The 25,311-nt window shown below is 34.5% G+C and overlaps 1 protein-coding gene across 1 annotated transcript in view; it reads left to right on the top strand.

The window, feature by feature from the left end:
- LOC127852499 (sushi, von Willebrand factor type A, EGF and pentraxin domain-containing protein 1-like) overlaps positions 1 to 25,010 on the top strand; it is a 34,376-nt gene extending 9,366 nt beyond the window's left edge. The window contains exons 17-38 of the mRNA XM_052386457.1: positions 3,100 to 3,276; positions 3,682 to 3,789; positions 3,907 to 3,998; positions 4,757 to 4,957; positions 5,676 to 5,747; positions 6,589 to 6,841; positions 8,554 to 8,635; positions 8,923 to 9,028; positions 11,056 to 11,099; positions 11,209 to 11,332; positions 11,730 to 11,833; positions 12,214 to 12,316; positions 13,204 to 13,354; positions 13,672 to 13,741; positions 13,910 to 13,976; positions 14,588 to 14,673; positions 14,945 to 15,071; positions 15,855 to 15,896; positions 20,323 to 20,403; positions 20,956 to 21,007; positions 21,443 to 21,495; positions 22,379 to 25,010. Of these exons, the coding sequence (XP_052242417.1) occupies positions 3,100 to 3,276; positions 3,682 to 3,789; positions 3,907 to 3,998; positions 4,757 to 4,957; positions 5,676 to 5,747; positions 6,589 to 6,841; positions 8,554 to 8,635; positions 8,923 to 9,028; positions 11,056 to 11,099; positions 11,209 to 11,332; positions 11,730 to 11,833; positions 12,214 to 12,316; positions 13,204 to 13,354; positions 13,672 to 13,741; positions 13,910 to 13,976; positions 14,588 to 14,673; positions 14,945 to 15,071; positions 15,855 to 15,896; positions 20,323 to 20,403; positions 20,956 to 21,007; positions 21,443 to 21,495; positions 22,379 to 22,603 (2,420 nt within the window). The 3' untranslated portion in view covers positions 22,604 to 25,010. The remainder of the gene's footprint in view (positions 1 to 3,099; positions 3,277 to 3,681; positions 3,790 to 3,906; positions 3,999 to 4,756; positions 4,958 to 5,675; positions 5,748 to 6,588; positions 6,842 to 8,553; positions 8,636 to 8,922; positions 9,029 to 11,055; positions 11,100 to 11,208; positions 11,333 to 11,729; positions 11,834 to 12,213; positions 12,317 to 13,203; positions 13,355 to 13,671; positions 13,742 to 13,909; positions 13,977 to 14,587; positions 14,674 to 14,944; positions 15,072 to 15,854; positions 15,897 to 20,322; positions 20,404 to 20,955; positions 21,008 to 21,442; positions 21,496 to 22,378) is intronic.
- The last annotated feature ends 301 nt before the right edge of the window (positions 25,011 to 25,311 follow it).

Raw genomic sequence — 25,311 nt, 5'->3', positions numbered from 1 at the left:
CTCCTTCTGAACTGACCGGCGCCATGTCTCTTTTGGTCGACCTCTTTTTCTACGTCCAATGGGTGTCCATCGCATTGCAACCCTGGGAATGGCTGTTTCCTCCATCCTTTGAACATGACCAATCCAGCGCCCTCTTTTGCGCTTGATCTGTGTTGATATTGGGGTTGTACCTGTTCTGCGAAGGAGTGCTGTATTGGATATAGTGTTTGGCCAGAAGATTTAGAGAATCCGCCTGAGACACCTTAGTTGAAAGACATCAAGCTTGAAGCAAATACACTTTGTAACTTTCCAGGATTCTGAACCGTACAGCAGGACTGAAAATACGTTGGTCTTGAAAATCCTGATTTTGGTGGTATAATTTAGCTTGGATGACTTCCAGATGTTCCGTAATGCCGCATTAACACCTCTGGCTTTGTATTATTTGTAATTGACATCTTCTTCCGAATTGCCGTCACTTCTGACTTAGCTCCCAGGATACCCAAACTCATCTACTTCTTCAATAGCGCTATCGCTGATGGAAACTGGTTGCTCTGTTTCGGCTTTTACTCTCATCACTTTTGTTGTGTTTAAGTTGATATTAAGGACATTCTGCTTCCCAACAGAATCTAGCGTGTCCGTCTTTGTTTGCATGTCTTGTTGTCGTTGAGCGAGAAGTACGATGTCGTCCGCGAAATCAAGGTCCTTCATTGTTTCTATAAACGTCCACCGGAGCCCCTTGACTGCATCCTTAGTGGTTTTCTTCATCAGCCAGTCGATGCACAACGAAAATAGTCGAGGGGACAGTACACACCCCTGCTTCTCGCCTGTCCTTATCTCAAGTTTCTCCGTGAGAGTTGTTTCGCAGATTACTTTAGCACTCAAATCTGAATAAAGCATCTTGATGATAGAGATAGTCTTGTCTGGGATTCCATAATGGGCTAAAATCCTCCATAATGCCGTCCTGTTCACGCTGTCAAATGCTTTCTTGAAGTCAATACAATTCGCATAGACGATTGCGTCCCATTCCTGACTTTGCTCTATGAAGTGCGAAATCTGATCTGCACATGACTTACCTTTCCTGAAACCGGCTTGGTTTTTCCGCAGCAGCTAATCTACACTCGCTAAAATTCTGTCAAGCACAATTCTGCTAAAGATCTTACTGGTCATTGACAGCAGCATTATACCTCTCCAATTGTTGCAGTCTGTAAAGTCACCCTTTTTCGGCAGTTTCACTATAAGTCCCACCTTCCAATCCTTAGGTGCTGTTTCTAAGATCCATACTTTCCGTAGTATACTAGCAAGTACTGTAGGAGTTATCTGTTCCTCCTCTTTTAGCAACTCTGGTTGTATCCGGTCTATACCAGGGGCTTTTCCATTCTTTAACTTCTTGATGTCCTGTCTACTCTCTTGTACAGTTGGTGGCTCTGTATTTATGTTAAGTGGGATTTCTGCAGGAGCAATAACTGCTTCAATGGATGGATCCGCACTGTTGAGTACTCTCTCAAAGTGTTCTTTCCAACAACTAACTTTTTCTACGTCAGTGGAAACAATTTCCCCTTGCAAATTCGTGACTAGAACTTATGTAGAAGTAAATCCTCTTGTCAAAATCTTTGTGATCATATACAGCGTGTTCATATCTTGCTTTGCAGCTGCTTCTTCGGCTTCAGTTGACAGCTTGTCAATAAATTTCCTCTTCTCTGCTCTAGCATGTCTCTTCATGTCTCTGTCCAAATTTACATACTAGTAAGTGTCTTTCAGCTGCTGTTTTATCCGCTCCGACTTTGTCTGCAACAACATTTTCTTCACCTCCTTCGGTTCGTCAATCTTGCTTGATGTCTGCTGGGATATCCATTGTTCCTTCTTCCTTCGTACTTTGCCAAGAATATTTAGTTCAGCTCCAAGAATCTCCTGATTGAATGAACTAATAGCTATTTCCAACTGGTCATTAAACAGACTAAACCTGTTCTTTAGCTCAATCTGGAAGTTTATCTTGACCACTGGATCTTGGAGCTTTCCTACATTAAGGCGTGGATTCCTTTGCTCCCCTTTTCTTTTGACTCTTCTCAACTTAAACTTCAACTTGGCTATTACGAGTGTATGATTGCTGCCAAAATCTGCTCCCCTCATCGTTCTTACATCTTGCAAACAGCCCCTCCATCTCCTGTTGATGATGATATGGTCAATCTGGTTACTGGTTTGTCAATCTGGTGATTTACATGTTACCTAATGAATGTTCTTGTGTTTAAAACCGTATTGTTTTCTTTACATAGCTCTACCAATCTCTCACCATTGTTATTACTTATTCCGCGTCCCGGTGTGCCAATTGTGGATTCTTTACTTGTATTGTCCTGTTCGACAGTCTCATTCAAATCTCCTAAGACAAGAAGGACATCATGGTATGGTGTTGATTCAATGACCTCTTGTAATTGGTCATAGAAGGCGTCTTTGTCTGTTTCTTCCGCAACTTCTGTCGGTGCATAGCAAACTACAATAGTGAGTTTAGCGTATACAGAGTTGAATATTGCTGAAACGAGTTTTTCGTTGATAGGCTTTCACTCTAGCAGGCTTTTGTGTGCTTCTTGTTCCATAATCAGATCTACTCCTCGATCGTGCTGGTCATCTGATCTTCCTGAGAAGGCTATGGTTTATCCTTATGGAAGCTGTCTCTTTTCAGTGCCTGTCCATCTCGCATAACCTACTCCTAACACGCTGATTCCATAACTCACCTTTTCCTTCACCACTTGGGCTAGCTTTCCGGTCTGTTAGAGTGTCCTGACATTCCAGCAGCCCATCCGCCGTGATGACTTTGGTCCAAGGATATCTGATATCGGGTGATTAGCCGTCTAAGGTCCAGTTTCCTGGCGTGCTTCCATCCTTGGTCCGGCATTGTTATGATATTTGGTTTTTGTTTCTGTAGCGTGTGTATTTTTTATGTGACTGGGGTGCTGGCCCTGAGCACAACCCTCCTCCTTTCTCATCCGGGCTTGGGACCGGCCATGGCGGAGTTTATGATTATACAGTTTAGTTAGATTTGTTTCTTTTATTGTTGTATTACCTGGATTGATTTAAACGAGGAGCAAGATTTCGTTTTTGCGATAATTTGTACTATGTTTCTATTAGACTGCGGACCTCTTTCGAAACCTGACAATGGTGATGTGGTACTAAATGCCGGTACAAAATTTGAAGCTGTTGCTAACTACAGTTGTAACGAGGGATTTAAACTGGTTGGTGATACATCTAGAATTTGTAAAAATACGGGCACGTGGTCTGGGGTACAACCAACATGCGCTAAAAACGGTAATACAAAGTATATACAGACACACTGATTTGTTTAATTAATTGAAACGTTTCCTTTTATTATTTATATATTTATGTATTTATTATATTTTTATTTATATATTAATGTATTTGAACACATTATCTTTCGTACAATTTGAGTTTTGATTAAAGTGATATATGTCGTTCATCTTTTTATGTCACATTCTTTTTGGCAGGAATAACTGCACGTTATACAAACGAATATTTTTTATTTCCCAGCATGCTTGATAAGGTTATATATTGCTCCACCATAGATGGCATGTGTTAGCACTGAAAGCGATATGTTTAAATTATTATTTTGTTTTCAACAGTTAGATAAGTCAGTGACGTTATATTTGTCGGTAATGAACGATAATATATTTATGTATTTATATTTATACTCAGGAAGCCAAATAGTAGTGTGTACTGCAAATACCGATAGTCGAGGTATGGACTGGGTTGAGGTTTTAGCGGGAGAAATGCGAACGCAGTCGTGTGAGGCCGGTTTTACAGGTAATAGATGTACAAAGCACATTTATTTCTTGTTCTCTAGTTTTTGATGTAATGAATCATCAATTTTGTATTGTCCCAACTGCGTCGAGTGTTTGCGATAATTGCGTGTTATTGCAGGTAATGTTACAAGGAAGTGCCTGGAGGATGGGAAGTGGCAGCTTCCAAATTACAACTGTATCAGAACTGCCGTGAACAACGCGCTTATTGCGGTAATGAGATTTGGTTTTATTTAAGCGCTAATATTCATGGCTAATTGTAAGTGCGCACATCTCAAAGTATTCATGCTTCTTATAGTATGCATTATTATTGATAACATTTTAAAATTAATTTACAAAATTAAGTTTGGGCACACAAATTCACAACATGACTATTCAAATTTGGCTTTTAATCTCCTTTTAAGTAGCTTACTATTATATTCATGAATATCGAAAACCACATAAACGCTAACATACGTAAAACAGCCCATATACGTTAGCTTAAAAGGCTTGTTTATTTAACACGATATATTGTTATAATAACGTTTTGAACAATCTGACAGGTTCATATCAGGCACAAATGCACAACTAAGTCATACATGTATTTATACGGACGGAGCAAGTTGCAAACTCAAATATAAGCTGACATATATACAATTTTTAATTTTAGGTTAAATGTTTCCTCTATGCTAACTGGGAGTATAAGTTTAGCACTTAAAGTGCTTATAGTTTCATTAAACATTTTTTCAAATCATGTTTACTGCACATACTGTGCTTACAAACCCATGGTGGCAATAAAATAACATACCACTTTATCTTAAAGTATATACTTAATCATTCGTCGGAAACGGTGGAAGTAATAAAACAAAACAGATATAAACCGAGAAGGTCATCGCAAATAAAATACTATACTTGTATTCAGGCATTCTGACTATTCATAACTGATATTAAATTCGGGTTTTGTGATTGTAAATCTATATTGTTTATATAAGGTGGACAGCTTACAAGCTAATTCCACAACGTCTGATGTAGTAGACGCGTTGACTCAAATAGCAAATGTGACCAATCAAGATCAGCAAACAAATGCATCTTCACTACTGACCAATGCCGAGATCACCTCGATATCGAATTCACTGGAAACTGTCGCAAACCTTGTAGAAGAGAAAGGCTTAGTTACACCAGATGTTGCCAAGGTATTATTATAAGTCATATGATACCCTAATTCTGTAGTTCAACACTGATTGAAATGAGAAAATCTGCCTTTATGAACACGACATAATCACGTGCTAAACAATATGTTTATCAAATCGTTTGATTGCTAACTATATTATTTATTTAAAGGAATGGCATCACGTAAATAAAAATTCAATTAGGCGAATAGATGTAGTTTCTAATGTTAAAAACGCGTACTTCTCTTATTATCGGTGAACACAATATAAAAATAAGTATAAATATATTGTGGCAAAAAAACGGGATAACAGAAACTATTAATTTAAATAAGTTTATTTAAAGCAAAATACTCTTGAAACTTAATCTTTGAAATTGTATTTGTAAAATACCACGTTGATGAATGCATTCAACTGAACATTTTAAAATCGAGGCGCCATTCAATTAACGGTCAACATATTCCCTCTGACTTATTGTTGTTTAAAACTTGTCAAAACGTTTGTTAATACGTACTTTCTGTCAATTAGGAATCTTTAAGGTCAATTCGGATTTTTTAAAAATCCAATCAATTTTTTTTTAATTTAGAATATATATAATACTTTTGAGATTCATAAGTTTTTTATACATACCAATTATTCGGTACAGAGTTCAGAGCATTGGGCGATTATTTTATGAATACATTTTTAATTTGGATAATTCGATTAAAATTATAACGTATGTGAAGTTTTATACCTGATATTTCAGAACTTTTTCAAGTCTGCTAGTAATTTATTAGATGACAAAAACAAGGGGTCCTGGCAGTCTATGCAAGAATCGGTAAGTACAAAAAGTATTCTGAATAGAAAAAAGAACATGTGGCATGTACGCAAAGGGGAATTTAAAGAGATATCACATTGGTGTGAGCAAACATTACTCTCGATAGTAATCAGAAACATGCTTATTTTATTTCTTGTTACATTGGATGGGCAAACGTGTAGAGGATGATTGCAAATACGATTAAGGTAAAGAGACGCTACCGCATAACATGTATATATTTAATAAGAGCGTATGTTTAAACAAAAGTGTAATCATTTTAGAAAGTTTAGTTAAATGTTAGGGGAGTTTATGTGTTTTTTTAAACGATATACCAGGTACAAAAAGTTAGTTATGCAGGCTGACATTTGTGTTCTAGTATACTAGTGTACTAATGCCGTGTTAAAATTGGACTGTTCCCTTAGCTGGATCATACTTCTCGATAATTTTACTCACGGGCGATTTTTATATTTTAACAATATGAAGAGCATATAAATAGCACATTTGTTACAGCTGTGAGATTTCTGAAGAATAAGTTATAAGGTCGAATATTTCAATAGTAGATATACATATAAAGCCACACTTTTCTTAGGCTTTTACTGTTCAACATGTCGGGCTTATGTTTTTTTTTTTAAATTAAAAGTGGTTGCGTTGTATCGACTGGGTGCGAACGCCAGATGCATATATATAAACGTTGTATATTTTGCTATTAAGTTGAATAGTACTTAACGCTAGTTTTTTCATCGTAAGCTTTTGCGTAAGACTACCATTAAGCGGTACAGAAGCGCGCTTATTGAATGCTTCAAAACCATAAAAACTCTCGGAAATATGGTGTAAATTTATAAAATGGTTTTGTTTCATTTAGAAAAGCAATGGCGGAGAAAAGGTTTTATCTTCAGTCGATAAATTGGGCGAAGCACTAAGAAATAAAATCCAAAACGGAACCGATGGATTTAATACTTCAACCACCATTATTGAAACGAACGTCGCCATAGAAGTGAAGAAAGTAAAGAAGCAGGATGTTAAATTCCCTACAACCAGCATTACCACCGACAGCTCAAAAGATGACTGGGTTAAAGACTCGCAAAGCAGTATTCGCCTTGACGCCGAAGCATTAGGTTTAACATTTGAGTTAAATCAGTTGTATACTAAGTATCATTAGAGGTATAATGATAATCATCATTATCATGATCATTATCATTATCATAATTGTGATCATCAGTAAAATCTTCAAGTTTGTCATCGTCATGATCATAATAATTCAATTCATATTATATAATCATAATTGTCATGATTATCATCATTATCGATATCATCATGAAAAGCAGAAGTAGTAGTGGTATCAGCTGTAGAACCATCAGCATTATAATATTTTACTACAACAACAACATCACCTACTATGCTGGCTACTACTACTACTACAACAACTACTACTACAACAACTACTAGTACTACTACTACTACTACTACTACTACTACTACTACTACTACTACTACTACTACTACTACTACTACTACTACTACTACTACTACTACTACTACTACTACTACTACTACTATTACTACTACTACTACTACTACTACTACTACTACTACTACTACTACTACTACTACTACTACTACTACAGCAAATACTACTACTACTACTACTACTACTACTACTACTGCTACTGCTAATGCTACTGCTACTACTACTACTACTACTACTACTACTTCTACGACTACTACTACTACTTCTACTACTACTACTACTACTACTTCTACTACTGCTACTGCTAATGCTACTGCTACTACTACTACTACTACTACTACTACTACTACTTCTACTACTACTACTACTACTACTACTACTACTACTACTACTACTACTACTACTACTACTACTACTACTACTACTTCTACTACTACTTCTACTACTACTACTACTACTTCTACTACTACTACTACTACTACTACTACTACTACTACTACTACTACTACTACTACTACTACTACTACTACTACTACTACTACTACTTCTACTGCTACTGCTAATGCTACTGCTACTACTACTACTACTACTACTACTACTTCTACTACTACTACTACTACTTCTACTACTACTACTACTACTACTTCTACTACTGCTACTGCTAATGCTACTGCTACTACTACTACTACTACTACTACTACTACTTCTACTACTACTACTACTACTACTACTACTACTACTACTACTACTACTACTACTACTACTACTACTACTACTACTACTACTACTACTACTTCTACGACTACTACTACTACTACTACTACTACTTCTACTACTACTACTACTACTACTACTACTACTACTACTACTACTACTACTACTAGTACTACTACTACTACAAGTACTACTACTACTACTACTACTACTACTACTACTACTACTACTACTACTACTACTACTACTACTACTACTACTACTACTACTACTACTCTACTACTACTACTACTACGACTCTTACGACTACCATTACTACTACTACTACTACTACTCTTACTACTACTACTCTACTACTACTACTACTACTACTACTACTACTACTACTACTACTACTACTACTACTACTACTACTACTACTACTACTACTACTTCTACTACTACTACTACTACTACGACTCTTACTTCTACCATTACTACTACTACTACTTCTACTACTTCTACCGATGCTTCTACTTATATAACTACTATTTATACTCACATAATAATCATCATTATATTGTGTATCATTACCATTAAGACTGAAGTACTGCATTTGTGTATTGTTTTTATACGTAGCCCGTAAAATATATCTACGATTTCCAGGAAACAATGACGTCGTCGTGACAGCTATAATGTACAAGGATATGAGTGACATATTACCAGCCAGCTCGGAAGACATCACTGTGTACAACGTTTATTTTATTGTTCTTTACTATATATATATATTTATCGTAACAGTTTTTCCATTTTCCTTAAATATTAATCCGCGAGTTAAAACATCTGTGCTAATTTCTTATATTGGCTATTTCTCGGCAATGTTAGGATAGAATTCAACGAATCTTTATGACAACCTTCATTACCGGTACATTCATGTCGTTCCGCTTAATGGAATATGTCAGGGATATCGAAATACTTCGTCGTATTTAGATTTTAACTGTGTATACATTTATGTCATTTGTCATTTGGCTACAGCTCTACAACTGGCACAGTGTTAAACGGACCCGTTCTTTCGTTTTCCATATTTCCGAAGGTTGAAAATCTAGATCCGCCTGTCACGATTGTTTTCAAACATTCACAGGTATACATGATAATATTACTTTTACTTAAACTACTTTTAACACTACAGAAATAACAACAATAACAAAAAACAACAACAACACAACATATTACAACAACAACAACAACTACTACTACTACTTCTACTACTACTACTACAGCAAATACTACTACTACTTCTACTTCTACTTGTACTTCTACTACTACTACTACTATTACTACTACTTCTACTACTACTACTACTACTACTACTACTACTACTACTACTACTACTACTACTACTACTACTACTACTACTACTACTACTACTGCTGCTGCTGCTGCTGCTACTACTACTACTACTACTACTACTACTACTACTACTACTACTACTACTACTACTACTACTACTACTACTACTACTACTACTACTACTACTACAACAACAACTACTACTACTTCTACTACTACTACGACTACGACTACGACTACTTATACTACTACTACTACTACTACAACTACTACTACTACTACTACTACTACTACTACTTCTACTGCTACTACTAAAACAACTACTACTACTACTACTACTACTACTTCTACTACTACTAGTACTACTACTACTTCTACTACTACTACTACTACTACTACTACTACTACTACTACTACTACTACTACTACTACTACTACTACTACTACTACTACTACTACTACTACTACTTCTACTACTACTACTACTACTACTACTACTACTACTACTACTACTACTACTACTACTACTACTACTACTACTACTACTACTCCTACTACTACTACTACTACTACTACAACTACTGCTACTACTACTACTACTACTACTACTACTACTACTACTACTACTACTACTACTACTACTACTACTACTACTACTTCTACTACTACTACTACTACTACTACTACTACTACTACTACTAAAACGACTACTACAACTACTACTACTTCTACTACTACTACTACTACTACTACTACTACTACTACTACTACTACTACTACTACTAGTGCTACTACTACTACTACTACTACTACTACTATTTCTACTACTACTACTACTACTACTACTACTACTACTACTACTACTACTACTACTACTACTACTACTACTACTACTACTACTACTACTACTGCTACTAATACTACTAATACTACTTATACTACTAATACTACTAATACACTACTACTACTTATAATACGAACACTTATACTAATAATACCACTACTACATCAACCACTACTGTTAATACTTATTCAACAATAATAACAACAACAACAACAATACTTATACAACAATAATAACAATAACAACAACACTTTTAACACTACTACTACTACTTCTACTTCTTCTTCTACTTCTCCTTATACTACTTACATTTAATGAAAACAATAGAAATGTCGATGTTGTCGCCGATTGTGGTGATTATGTGATGTTGACAAGTTATATATGATGTGTCTCGTGATGTTTAACAAGCATAACTACCAAAGAAAGAAATTTGTTTATATTCATACATTATATTATTATACAAAATCTATTTGAAAACAACAATAACATTGTGTATCCTGGACAAGTATATATAGATTATCTAAACCATTTACGAATTACAACCATTTAATGTCCTTAAAACTGGCGTTCTTTTTTCTTGTAACTGATGCAGAGATTATGCAATCAAATATATATACAATATATGGTGAAAACATATTTTAAAATTTGCTTCGGAATGCGCGTTACCATGATTATATCATGCATACATCGGAAATGACATCTTAACTATCGTCTTGTGATCAACTTTTTAATGAAGATTTCAATGAATAATATTGAAAAGTACTACGATCGTCTGCGTACTTCGCATGTTTACATATTGACCTCATATTGATGAATAACTGTCTAACTTTTACAAACTTTTACACATATATGAATCAATTGATTAATATACATATTTGTTATTTTAGTAAGATTCACTAGTAGGATTTAGTGACGTTTAAACACGATACCAATTAGCAGTAAAGTAAGTTGTTAAAGGTTTATCTCTATTTCAGACAAATCTCTCGAGTGCTGCATGCAGTTATTGGAAATTCGGAAGGTATTCTTGCTGACTGGCGAAATGGATTGATTTAATTAGCAATACTTGTATTAACATTTGAGACGTGATATGGGCTTTCTATTAAATTTCGACGCCGTTCTTATTCCAGTGCCAACGTTACCGGAAAATGGTCAAGTGACGGATGTACTGTTCGAGAATCAAACAATTCATTTACAGTCTGTGATTGCAGTCATCTAACCAATTTTGCTGTGCTTATGAGTCCATTTGTCGAAGTAAGTTATTGCTTAGAATTTAGTTTCGGGGCTTAGCGTTGGAATTATTCAATATAAGAACACCTTGTTGTGTTGACTAGCCATGAGCGTGCTATTGAAATCGTATATCCGGGTAATGTCATGTATATGGCAAAGTGGCTTACAATTTTTATAACACTATGTTTTATTGGCAAACGTATTAAAACTTGATTTTAATGCGGCAGCAATGTACACTATACATGTAAGAACATGATCTAGCATGTGAACACGTTTTCTTTATTTCACATTTACATTGTTTATAAATGAAATTATGAGTTTTGTTGAACACTTTTCTTTGTTAAATTCTGATGTTATTCCCCTTAACCAATGATCGCATATTTACTGTTTTGTATATAAATATTTTTATTTAAATGTTTAGGCTGACTCGGAGTCCATTCCACTTCGAGTTGTCTCGATTGTCGGCATTGGACTTTCTATGTTGTGTCTGCTGATAACTATCCTGATACACGTATGCCTTTGGAAGTGCGTTGAATATTTAGTTATCACATCATCATATGATTGCGTACGAGAAAAAAAAAATACTGTTTATACTTTTATTTTATTAATTCCGGTCTTCTTGCTTTCTTTTTCCGTCCAAAATAGTCATGCGATAAATATGTGACCATGTTCCTTTATATCTATATGTATTCACACAAGTGAAGTAACTTTAATGCGTAAACATGCACTAAATTATGTTTTTCCTTAAACGTTTCCGACTAAAAAATGTTTTATGTTACGTTAATATTCGTTGAGTAGTATGTACTCTTTGTTATTTGACTACTGGGTATATGTTACTCAAACATGTCCTGAATAGTTTTGTCTCGATGTTATTGGCCGATAGTTAAAGGTGCTTTTTTTCATAGGTATCTGAAGAGTGAAAGGGCAGTCCTCTTACTCAACCTCAGTATTGCTCTACTGTCTTCTTATATCATATTTCTGGCTGGAGTTGACCGAACAGAAAGCACGGTAGGATTATAAAAACTATTTACAGACGAGGGATTCCGGAAAAATTCATTTACAGATCATTGAATTGTGCACAATAATAATTTTCAGTATATTCGGTAATAAAATTTCGCGATGTGAAATCGAAAGTACATCGCGAAAATATGTGACATAACGATAAACACACTATAAATAACGCAAGTTGATTGATCATTTTATATATAAAATATATTCAATTCACTACGCATGCACAATTTGCATTCCTGTGTTTACCACGTGACGATGATGATACATCTACTGGCGTAATTTTTAGTTAACTGGTAGTTACCTGGTAGACATACCCAGTAAAATTTATTACCGAATATACTGTAAAATTTGAAAACTTAGCAACTTTTGTCAAGTAATGTATTATACCAGTCGTGATATTTAAATCAATATTAACTAATAATTGTAAAAAATACGGTATTTTACAATTTTTCTTTTCTTCGTTGTCGTGGTTGACAGTACCTTTAAGTAATGCCATAATATTGTTAACGTAAACGCATAAATTAAAATTAAGCATACGCTCTTTATGAATTTTTAAGAGAGACTTACATCAAATCACAGAAGTAAAAACCGTTTGGAGCTTAAACAAACCAGAAAGTATGCTATGATTAAGCGAAGGAGTTTAAACATTTTTATATTTACACAATTTGTACAAAACAATTGTTAAATGACTACGGGAATATTATTGCAAGACATGATGAGATTTGAGTCCCTTTACAGAAATGGTGAACACTATCAAAGTCATCGATAAGGCTGGTACATAATGACTTAAGATGCGTTTGTTTCAAATAAAGACCACTTTATGGCCTGAGCAAAATACAGAAGAATAATATAACATAAAACTGAATTTTTGTTTTATTTCAAAGGTTTTTTGCGCTGTGGTGGCGGCATTGCTGCAGTACATATACTTGGTGGTATTCTGTCTGATGTTAGCTGAGGGTATTGAACTAGCAGTGACAGTTCTGTATGTGTTCGCAACAAGGTCTCGACTCCGGGTTCTAGTCGTTTCTGCTTGGCGTATGTACAATAACTTTTAATAGCTTTAATAATTCGTTTTAAGTACATTCGTTGGTGTTTGGGGTGATATCATTCATTCGTCGCAGCTGATTTAAGAAAAGTGTTTGGGTGTAACTAGGTTGTTTTTAATATTCTTAAATGTGTCAACCTTTGAAGTTTTTTTAAGTGTTATTATATGCTGCTCGTTTGATTTTAATTTCTTCTGATCGCTTGTGAAGGTAGATATTTAAGTGAAATTTGGTAATTAATTATAAGGACGCCTTTTTTTAGAGTTTCTTTATAAAAAATAATTTGACTTTGTTTAAATTGCTTCGCAGTTTTACCAGCGATAGTTGTTGGCATTTCGCTAGGAGTAACTAAAGCGGAAGGCTATGGAAATGAACATTTGTAAGTTACTTTTATCTTACATGAGCTTTGATTGCATATAAAAATAGTATTGATTATACATACATCTGCTGATAATATTACCAATGTTTATTTAACCTATTATACATACTATGAGCATCTTAATTTAGTATAGCCTAATACAATTATTTTCGCTTTTTTTCTTTTCAGCTGCTGGCTTTCCATCTCTCGTGGTCTAATATGGTCTTTTATCGGACCTGCCTTAGTCATAATAATCGTAAGTGACGGCTATTTTTAAGTTGTAACAAGTAAATACATAGTATAAGAACCTTTTGCATTGCAGCAACTCGTTGCATTGTATAATTGTTTTATTGATAATGCAATATTCTGTGATGATTTTTCAGTTTTGTTTCAATATATGAACAAATTATTTCCCCTTTCAAGATGAGTGGATAAATTCCTTTGCATTTGTAGTCGTTCGGTCTGTCAGTCGGATGGTAATAGGATCAAACGCTCGCTGAACATGGGGCACAGCATTTCCTATTTATAGTATTTATTATGTAGTAAACACGCATAAGTCTCGAGGGCTCAATATTTGTTTCGATTTGTGCTCAAAGTATGTTAACATTACACACTCTTGGCCGTTGTCTTAACTAAACAAGACTTTTTTCCAGACAGTTTAATTGAGCTCATACGGATTTTAATTGCTTATTTAAGATGATTAAAATAATTACAATTTATTGAAAGTTGGTTGGTATACATGTTTTACAAACGTCTCTTTTGAATATACAATGTTCATGTCACTCTACGTCAAATATAACATACATTCCAAAATGCACACACCACACAAGCTTAAATTTGAATTGTAAACTTTTTGTGTTTTTGCAGTTCAATATTATCTGCCTCATACTGGTTATAAGGAAAATGTGTGGCATGAAGTCAATGGAGACGAAGACTTCTGCAGAGAAGATAAAGTAAGTTTGATTTATTTCATAGTTTTTACATAAACAACATACTTTATTAATTGATTAATGAAGTACTTTGCTTCAGGTCGCAATATACGTTTTTCACGTGTTATTGGACAGCTTTATTAAAACCGTTCGGACTGCTGTACTTACGTTTAAAATTCATTATTTCGGTTTTCGCATATGGTCTACATTGATGAACAACATTTACTCGTGCATGCCATCTACCTTATTTTTGTTTTACAATTAAGCAAGTTATTATGTATATAACTTTTTTCAGGACCAGTTTGCGTTCTCTGTGCGTGCTCGTGCCTCTGATGGGCGTTTCGTGGATACTCGGCATCTTCTACATCAACGATAATTTATTTTTCATGCAATACCTGTTCGCAATCTGCAATGGGCTTCAGGTGACAGTACATTACAAGACATGTTTACGCATAATCCATTTTACTCGATTGGATATAGCTTTAATAACATTTAACCTATTGCAATAAATGCATTTTAAACTATTGTATTATAGTATTTGCATTAACATAGTTAATGCGTGCTGTTTCGTTTCGAAAAAAAAAAACCATCGTGCAAAATCATAGCATTGAGTGGACCATTTCGTTCATTTTCTTACAAATATGAATTAGGGCACATACATGAAACCTAATGGCAGCGATATTAATTCATTGATTAACTATTTATTGACGGTAAACTCGTTTCTGGACATTTGTTACTATGAAATGTGTTAATCCTAGTATACATAAAACTTCGATTTGATAAGAACAATTATTAGTAAAAGTTCACTTTAAAAACACCTATGCAGAATGTATGGTACACCCTAAGTTTGTATTATTATTATTATTTTACTTTGTTACACGCATTAGCCATGAGACCTTTATATTTGTTTCGAATTGTCCTCACAATATGTTGTAAACGATTCGCATTTAGGGTCTTTGATGATATTTTCCCGCTATGTGAGTTGCTTATCTTACAAAACTACGACTTACATAGTGAAACGTGTAGTTTCTAGACATATTTACCATTTTTTAATTGGAGATAAGAAAGTCCTTCTTGTATTTATGGTTTTGCTGCAATACTTCTGCCTTAAAGTTTCAATTTATGTTATGTTTTTTTTTTCTTAAACTGTTTTCGCTTTCAGTATATACTTTACCATCGATAAACGTAAATGCATTTTATTCCAGGGAGTGTTCATCTTCATATTCCACTGTGTGCTTAACAAAAAAGTAAGTAAAACTTCACATAACTTCATATATAAACAGAATACTATCATGAGTAATCCCGCTATTGTAAACACAATTTATACACACGACATCTAGACGGCCGTGTGCGCATGATCCGTATACTTAATACCTATATTAACTGTTAATAACCAAAAAACAATGCATACAACACATACACTTAGTACTAAGATAACTTGTTTGTTTGAAACATCGCAATGAAAGTTTCAGAAACATAAACAAAACATATCTTTTAGCAAGTAAACACAGTATACCAACATTCAGTTCCTTGATTTGATTATGGCATGTTGCATTCAATGTGTATAGACTAAACGTAGTCTTCATTACTACTCATCATGCTGAATTGAATAGAACTTCTACGGTTCTAAAAACAGTCTTTGACCATCGAAAAGTTGACAATACTCATCACTTATCTTGGGAAACTAGTTGTGCGCATCCACAAGAGACCTCCATTAGTGTCCACACACCAGTTTGTGGTCGTCTTCTTAGTCACCGGTCTATTCCATGTACAACTACAAACAAGTATATAGAGTGTGTTGTTTGACCAAATTTCATTCACGATTGCTTATCAAAAAAGTATTTCACAAGTGGCGTATTACCCACTGAAAGTGTATATTGTATACACTAATTTAAACACGTCCGGAAGTTACCTTAGTACATAAGTTGGCATCATCAGTTGATAAAATATTCAAACAGACATGATAATTCTCGATTCAACCGCGTGCATCACCAGCGACTAATTTAGAAACTACATAACTATGGAATCAAAGGGTATACTTCTTATTATATCCAATCTCTCTTTCTAATGGTTCATTGTCAGTGCTCCTATGAATGTCCAGTTTTCTACGTGGTCCCCCAAAGGTATTTCTGGCCGTACATATGCCTTTTCTTTAATTTATCGATCTGAATATCTACTGCTTTAATCCAGCACTCGGCTTATTGCAGATACAATAATCTGTTTACCGCCAGATAAGATCTAACAAAGAAAAACAGATTCTACGGGAAGATTGAGACACATTTTCCAAGTGGATTGCAAGATGTGGGATGGAATGTCATACAAAAAAAATAAACTTTCTTAAGGGTAACCTTCTCTTAATACCCACTGCAATCAATCTACACATCAACAAGTGATGTGTTTGTCAGAAACACAATGCCCTCTATTGCGCCGCTTTGAAGCCATAAATTTGACCTTTTACCTTGAACGATGACCTTGACCTTTAGCCACTCAAAATGTGCAGCTCCATGAGATACACATGCATGCCAAATATCAAGTTGCTATCTTCAATATTCAAAAAGTTATGACCAAACTTTAACAAAGGTTAAAGCTTTAGGAACGAAAAATACAATTATATTTGACCTTTGACCTTGAAGGATGACCTTGACCTTTAATTTTCACCACTCAAAATGTGCAGCTCTATGAGATACACATGCATGCCAAATATGAAGTTGCTATCTTCAATATTGCAAAAGTTATAAAAGTTTAACCAAAGTTAAAGTTTTGTGACACACACATGCAATGACTGACTGACACAATGACAGAGAGACAGACAGGCCAAAAACAATATACCCCCGATCTTTCGATCCGGGGGCATACAAAGTTTTCAGCTGAGCGAAAAACAATCCTTTAAGCAGTTGGCTCGGACATTCACCATGAAATGGGCTGGAAATAACGTATTGACAAACATACCTCGTTCGATCTAACCTGACATATTGCTGCAATATCAGGAACACCTAGAAGAAATTATTAACAAAGTGAAGATGGTAAACGTTTAGCAACAAACCAGTTGCACAACACCAGCAATGTGCCCGATATTTTCCACTGAGATTAATGGTAAACATGGTAAATACGCCGATCAAACCGCCAGCTCTTTCTGTTCAATAAAAAAGAAATTCCCTATTTGTGTTTATTTCTCCGCAGCAAACCATTTCTAGAAGTAGAGTTTCTTTCCTCGTGTAATCTCACTTTGTAACCAGTCACTGAGGCCTATTGTTTCGCATGCATCTTTCAAGAACGGGCTATCCAACCTGAGGTAACTTCTTTTTAAGTTACGAAGTAAAATTAAACGAACGACAAAAGCTGGGTCGTCGAGGCGTGGTCCTAGTACAGCAACAAAAACAAATTTTGTTTCGACGTTATGTCTGGCATACTAACTTGTCGACTTTTATCTCTAATTTCTACTGTTTTACGTTTGCGGATCTATACCCCAGGCCGTTATTGTATAAAAATCGTTCGTACTTTTGCTCATTTGTCGGACGTAGTCAAAAAAGTTTTAAAAATTGACAATATTAAGAACCTATTAACAGGAACATGCCAAATTAAGACACCTTTCGAAACGACCGCCATTTTGCTATGAATAAAAGCCTGAAACCGTTGTATGCTCTTATATTTTTGGGATGGAACCTTATGGGTCAAAACTACCTTCTCTCATATTGGTATGAAATTAATATAGACTTTCGATGCATGTTATGTGGATCCTATTCCATGATGTCAATAATAAGGCTTGATTATTGCGAATGGTCGAGCCAGATATATTGATGTCATGGGTTTCTTAGGTAGCAACTATACATTTTCGATTGGGTTCAAATAAAGAGTACTGTGAAGCCAACATTGTCTTCTTGAACTATCAATGTTTTAATATTAAAATGTATTTGATCTGAAGACAATATAACGTCTTTTAATGTGTCAATTTAATTTCCGATGTAAATTATGCCATACATGAAAGCCAGGATTCCAAAACCACTGAAACACTTGTAAAACAATAAAATAACACTCCTGGTGGCACCTGGCCCAGCCGAAATGTAACCAAGACATTCTGCTCGCCGCTTCATTTGCCTTCATATGTACTTGTTATTGTAAACCAGGCTTCAAATATACCATTCTTTTAGCACTGAAGATGTTTTTGAATGGGTATCTACTTCACCTTGTAACTTGGTTCATCACAAATAAATTCGCTAACGCTTTTTAATTGTCGAACCGCCCGTCTCCAAAAGCCCTTATCATGCAAAGGTTTCTGAACTGTTCTTACAGGACACCGTTGAACAATTGCTTCATTTCATTTTGATGCAATATTCCGAAGAAACTGTCTTATATCTTTCTTAATGATCAGCACGTCAGTTTTCTGACCGCGTTCTGTTAAAAGTTGTGTTTGACCAGTTCGTTAGATACATTCAGGAGTTTTTCCTTTAATTATTACATTTTTTAAATGTTACGATTGTATTTTCATTAAGCCAAAATACATTACAAACTAATAATGCTCAGATACGCACATTTAACACAAGAGACACTATTTGTTTCCTCCTGTAGCGTAATTCCTTTACTGTGGTTCCTCGTTTTGACAGCAGAAAGTTGTATCTGCTGTGAACAAACGATAACCAATCGGGGTTTGACAAGTTTTGTTAAAGTTGTTTCCCTTTAATCATAATTGTCATTTTATACCTAACACGATGCGGTGGCTATTATAAATTTAAAACTAGCCGACAACGTGAAGTTAAATTACGCCAAATCTAAAACTGATTCATTTTATGCATGACGCTGCACACGTAGATGCAAAAGACATTCATGCCACAATAACGCTGTAGCTTTAAATGACGCTGTAAATGTAAATGCAAATTACTTTGCTGTCACAATGCCGCTATAGATGTAAATGCAAATTATTTTGCTGTCACAATGGCAGTGTAAATGTAAATGCGAATTACTTTGATGTCACAATGACGCTGTAAATGTAAATGCAAATTATTTTTATGTCGCAATGACGCTTTAGATTCTTATGCAAATTACTTTGATGCCACATTGACGCTATAGATGTAAATGTAAATAACATGGATTCCAAAATAAAAACGTTATAGCGATCTTATACAAAACTATAGTTTGTTATATGACTAATAAATATTAAATATTGAAATAGTGTACATTGCATTTATACAAAAACATATTATATGCACGATTAATGACACAACAATTACACGTATACGATCATGGCCACGAATAACGGATCACTCGCACAAATTAACTTACTTTACCATACCCAGAAAATGTACATCCATGTATATGTATAATAGTTCCCATGTTAAAAAATGTTATTACATAACTATGCGTGTTCATCATTATCATATTCACGTAAGTTCCATGTTATTATTTAATGTACTGTTCAGTGAAATACGTAGTGTTACGAAAATTATTTTTGATCGACTATATATTCTATAAAGGTGCATTGTTTTCTAATTGCATTGTATATTACAAAGAAGTACAATTTTCTATTACACACGAACAGGATAAACATTTCTATTTATTTCAGATCTCTATTCTGTTTGAAAAAAGTATGTGTACTTTATGACAATAATGCCTCACATCGAGTTTGTTATTTGGTATGCATACACATATTACACTGCATTTACCGACTGTTCTCGATAGGTAAGACAGGCCTTGAAAAGAGACGCAAGTCGGCGTGAAACACTGCGTGAAACACTGCGTTCAACAAGACAGTCAACTTTTGTAAGTATAAGTTATTGTGTACTTATACACATAGTTTCATTACCTGTGTATGATAAGGAATTTACAATAAAAGTAAACAGCGTCGTTCCTTAGCGCATTTTAAACAGAATTTGTTCGATTTTGGTTTTTGTTAAGTTTATAATAAGTTTTTGCTTGTTTCGTATAACCGTTTTAACAGATGTTATGCCATAGAATTTTTGTATATTTACTTATACTTTTCCTAAGCAAGCGTATACCACATGAGAGATACAGCACTTAACAATTCACATATTCGTACGGTTACTAAAATGTGACCAATTTTAATGGTATCGGGCTAAATGCCTTCATAATAATTTCAGACCAACCCTTACACAAATAATGTGACCTTGCTATACGTGTTATTCGGCGTTATAAAAGTATACTTAAAGAACAAAATGCCCGGACAATAATTCAAAATGGTGAAATTGTATTTATTTATCACGAATCTGTCTACAATGCTTTATATAATCCACATACTCGTTTGCATTTGAAATGTTTTAAATTAATAAGAATATACTATCAATTATATTGCAGCAATCGACTTTCCAAGGAGAAAACAATTATTCGTCTTCGAATAAGTTCAACTGTAAGCAAATTAGTACTACATCAACTGAACCACTTTTATATTATTAACAGTCTCATTACGAATAACCGATATTAACATTTAAACTGACTGTTTAACGGTAACGATTATTTACACGAGTTACAAGAGTCATTATTTTTATTTATATAGCACGATATTACAAACTTTATGATTTTTTCTTCATCACTATTGAAAATTATACTTTACTCATCTAATGGTGATTTCTCAAAGTTTGTTCCCACGTACAGTATTTTCGTATTACGCTGGTGACAGTTAATATGAGACATCCAATTAAAACATCTCATAATCAATGTTTATGACTTTAACCTATTAACGATGACCATGAATATTAATGCTGTACACGTTTGTTGAAACAATAATATCCTAACCCTATCACTATTTCAGAATTATTGTAATAAAATATACCTGTATCTTCAGCGGAGTCTCGATCCGAAGATGCAGAATTCACCTCGTCCGATTGGAGAAACAAGGTAACTATATGTCATGCAGTAATAAATAAATCGCTAGTTTCTGTTAAGATCAATTTTAACAACTAAACATGTGAATTTTGTATATTGCACAATACTAACGATTTCAAATTCCATGCGACATCTACAAACAGGTTGGCATACATCGTACACGTGTTTATTTATAAACACCACACAATCAATAGAGGGTTCACACAATCACCATGTTTTGTACTGAAAATTTAACAAATCCGTTTAGTTTATATTTATATTCTTAATTTTTTTTTACAGACTCCTCGAGACCTACGAAAAGCCTGTCGACAAATTGTCCTATTAAATTGACATTCGGTCAGACATCACTAAAATGTTCAGTTCTTCTCAGATAAAAATGTCATAAACCAGTGCTGAAATGTTGTCAGACAGTTTCTTTGTTTGTCGATTTGCCTTACTGTCTGACAGGTCTCACAAGTCTGAAGATACTTAAATGTACATTATCATGTATGTTTTTATAATGAAATATGTGTCAAGCCATAAGCAATATTTTTAACCCCGTGAATGTCTGACCATAACGACTAATTAAGTACTAACTTAACTAACTACTAATTAATAATTATAAACTGCTTGTTTAGATGCTTTTTGTATATATGCAGTATTTTTGTGTTACTCTTTATTCTTAAATTACCTTAAATCCAGTAAATTAATTCATAATTATAAGTATTTGAGTTTTAAAAGACCTCGCAATCTCATCAGAAATGAGACGAAATTACGGATAACAAGGACATAACGTAGAAGCTCGCCAGTTGTATATTTAGGTAGTTCAGCATAATAATCTAAAAATTGTATTGACATAATAAGCATCAACGCCGAATGTCGTTTTAAGTTGATTCACGTGTACGCTTCTTTTTAGGTGTCAGAGAGCAAATCAGAATCCTCAGGAGGGCAATTTTATGTGCCGCTTGTTGGCGAGATGATCAACAGAATTAGGAGACCAGCTCTCTCCGTCAATTCACGGGCTCTACCGCGTCACTCTAGAGACGACACAGTATTTGATAACGATGATAGTACATTATCACGTTATAATTCGTTTAAATTAGATAGCGTTGGCTTAGGTGGAACATCCACAAATATTTGACTCTTTATTATTCATAAAATTATATGCTTCACCTGTTGTTAAGCAGTGGAAAAAGCATCGTTGTTTTAACGTAGCGTTCTTATATTTAATATACTCACTGATTATGATATGCATGGTTGTAAGCTTAAGCCAACGTTATGAATATACGGTATTTACTGTTTTGGGGATGTAACTTATTTTGTATGTGCTGCAATACAGTTGTTTACAAAACAATGCACCCACGTGTGTGATAAACCGACAACATATTTCTTATTTTAACAGCGAATTGTAATTGAACATTTCTCTGTTCACAGTAAGCGTATTTTTTCAATAATTGTTTTAAACGCTTTTTATAATGCATATGTGTCTTATGTCACCATTTTATTTAAACACGTGTTACAAATCCTTACATTGATTGGTGCCAAGAGTGGCGCGACTCATTGTTCAGACAATAAATCTGCGAAGAACGTTCTGTCTACCGATATTCTAATATTAGATAAATCTATTGCCATTATTATGTGATTCTCCTACATGTTATATTGCAAAACGGCAACTCTTCTGAAAAACTTTTCTGAAAAACAAAAATAGATCCATGTTTCAACAAACCGTAAATTCACAGAGTGGTTGAAATTTGAAAACCAAGTTGAGACCTCAATTAATGAAGACCGCCCGCTGTTACTTAAAGACAACAGCCATTCCAGTGTACTAGAAGCTAGCGTCAACGGTAGACAACATACGACCCATAATACTGATACTCACTTGTATGATTGGTTTGAATGAAAGCCTACCGAACCTGCAATTCCATTGAAACAGCAGAACACTGCCAATGCAACTACGAATGTAAAACGGCGCAATGACCTAAAAGCGTTCAAAACTAAGCAAGTTAAGGAGGATAAACCCCGAATATCACCGCAAGAATCGTTACGATAAAAACCCGACCAGACTAAATCTTCAGTGACTAACCTATAAAACACGAACTCAACAACGCTGAACAAAATCTCCTTGAAAAGGGCGTTACATTTATCCCAAGTCGTAAGAATATTGATAAGGTGAAATTGCTAGCTGACCTTGGGGAATGGGAGCGCAGAATGCGATTACGGGAATATTTTGCGGACACTGAAAGCAAACCAATTATGAAACCTGGAATAATCGATAAGTTCCGAGTAAAACCATAATGCAGATGTACTTCAAACGCGGATAGGGGCCCAGGCATCGACCTTGATGTTGTACTGGTAAAGAATGATATCATCTCAAATTTAAAGACGACTGGTAAATTGAATCTATACAAAAATGAAAACAAAGCATTCCACGAACTATTACATAATTATCAATAATCATCAGACAGGCGGACAAGGGCTCTGGCATAGTCGTACTAGATCAAGAAGTGTACATAGAGTCGCTCAAACACGAAATGAATGAAGACGAGGGATAAAGATCTACTGAAGGTGATACAAGCAAAGAAAGTATGAAGAATGTGAAATCGCTCGTAAATAGACTTCACCGACAAGGCAGTCTCTCTGGTGATAAGAAACAATATGTGATACCAATGTATCCACAAGCGGGTAAACTCAAAGGGAATCAATACAGCTACAGAGCAATTAGCCGACTTTGCCGAGCATGAAGTAAATGAATATGTGTAGTTAAGCCAAGTTACGTTAGAGACACTACGGAGTTTATACAGAAACTAAAATAAGTCAAAGAACCACTGCCGGAAGACTACAATTTTCTACTATTTTGCTATGACGTCAGGAAACTGTATCCATCCATACCCAGAAGAGAAGGATAAGAAGCTTGCAGGGAAGCATTGAACGCGTGCTCCAACCCACTAGTCACTTCCACTGATGATATGATTGACATACTCACGACAGTGTTTGAAAACAACAATTTTAGTCTAAATGAATACAACTACGTCGAGACAGACGGAGTGGCGATCGGCTCAAGACTGGGGAAAAATTGCGCGTAATAATCGTTAACTGAAGAAGGCCTATGACCGACATATTTAATAAAAGAGTGACTGTATCAAGTTTTACTCGTATTTTATTTTACAAATCACAAAGAATGGAATGTTAAGTTGTATGTTCTATTTAATAATCATGTATTACGTTAATACTTTTTTCTTAATTATTGTGGTGACAGGTAGATCTTTATATTATGCTACTAAAAAGATTAGTTTTTATTCCAATCATTAAAAGTAACATTCATTAACTTTCAATGTGTATTTGCATATTCACAAAATGAATATTTCTGCCAAAGAGATAAATGTTTAATGATGTTTGATGTTTAAACTTTCTTTGAGAAATGCTTTCGCTGTTTCTGTTTTGATTTTTGTATCATATAACTATTTGAGATGATTTCATAATCACCCATTCCGATAGTATTTTATTATAGTATTAACGTTTTTTATATAGATTAATTATTTGGACAAATACATTTGTTCTTTGTTTTCCCGTCATTTGACTCAACATCATTTTACTTACTTTTCACTCCTGTGTGTATATATAGAGGATATTTGTTGGATTCGATGGAATATCGATTTTATTTCACGAGTGATCATATACAAGAATATTTTCACGAGTGACGCAACCACGAGTGAAAATATGTATTGTTTATGATCACGAGTGAATTAAAATCGATATTCCATCGATTCCAACAAATTTTCTTTTTATTTTATGCTTTTTTCACCGTTTATTTACATTGTAAAAGAGTTTAACTGGATAATGTCGCATGAT

The sequence above is a fragment of the Dreissena polymorpha genome, chromosome 12 (genome assembly GCF_020536995.1).
Source record: "Dreissena polymorpha isolate Duluth1 chromosome 12, UMN_Dpol_1.0, whole genome shotgun sequence".
Lineage (NCBI taxonomy): Eukaryota > Metazoa > Mollusca > Bivalvia > Myida > Dreissenidae > Dreissena > Dreissena polymorpha.
This window is presented reverse-complemented; position numbering and strand designations above follow the sequence as displayed.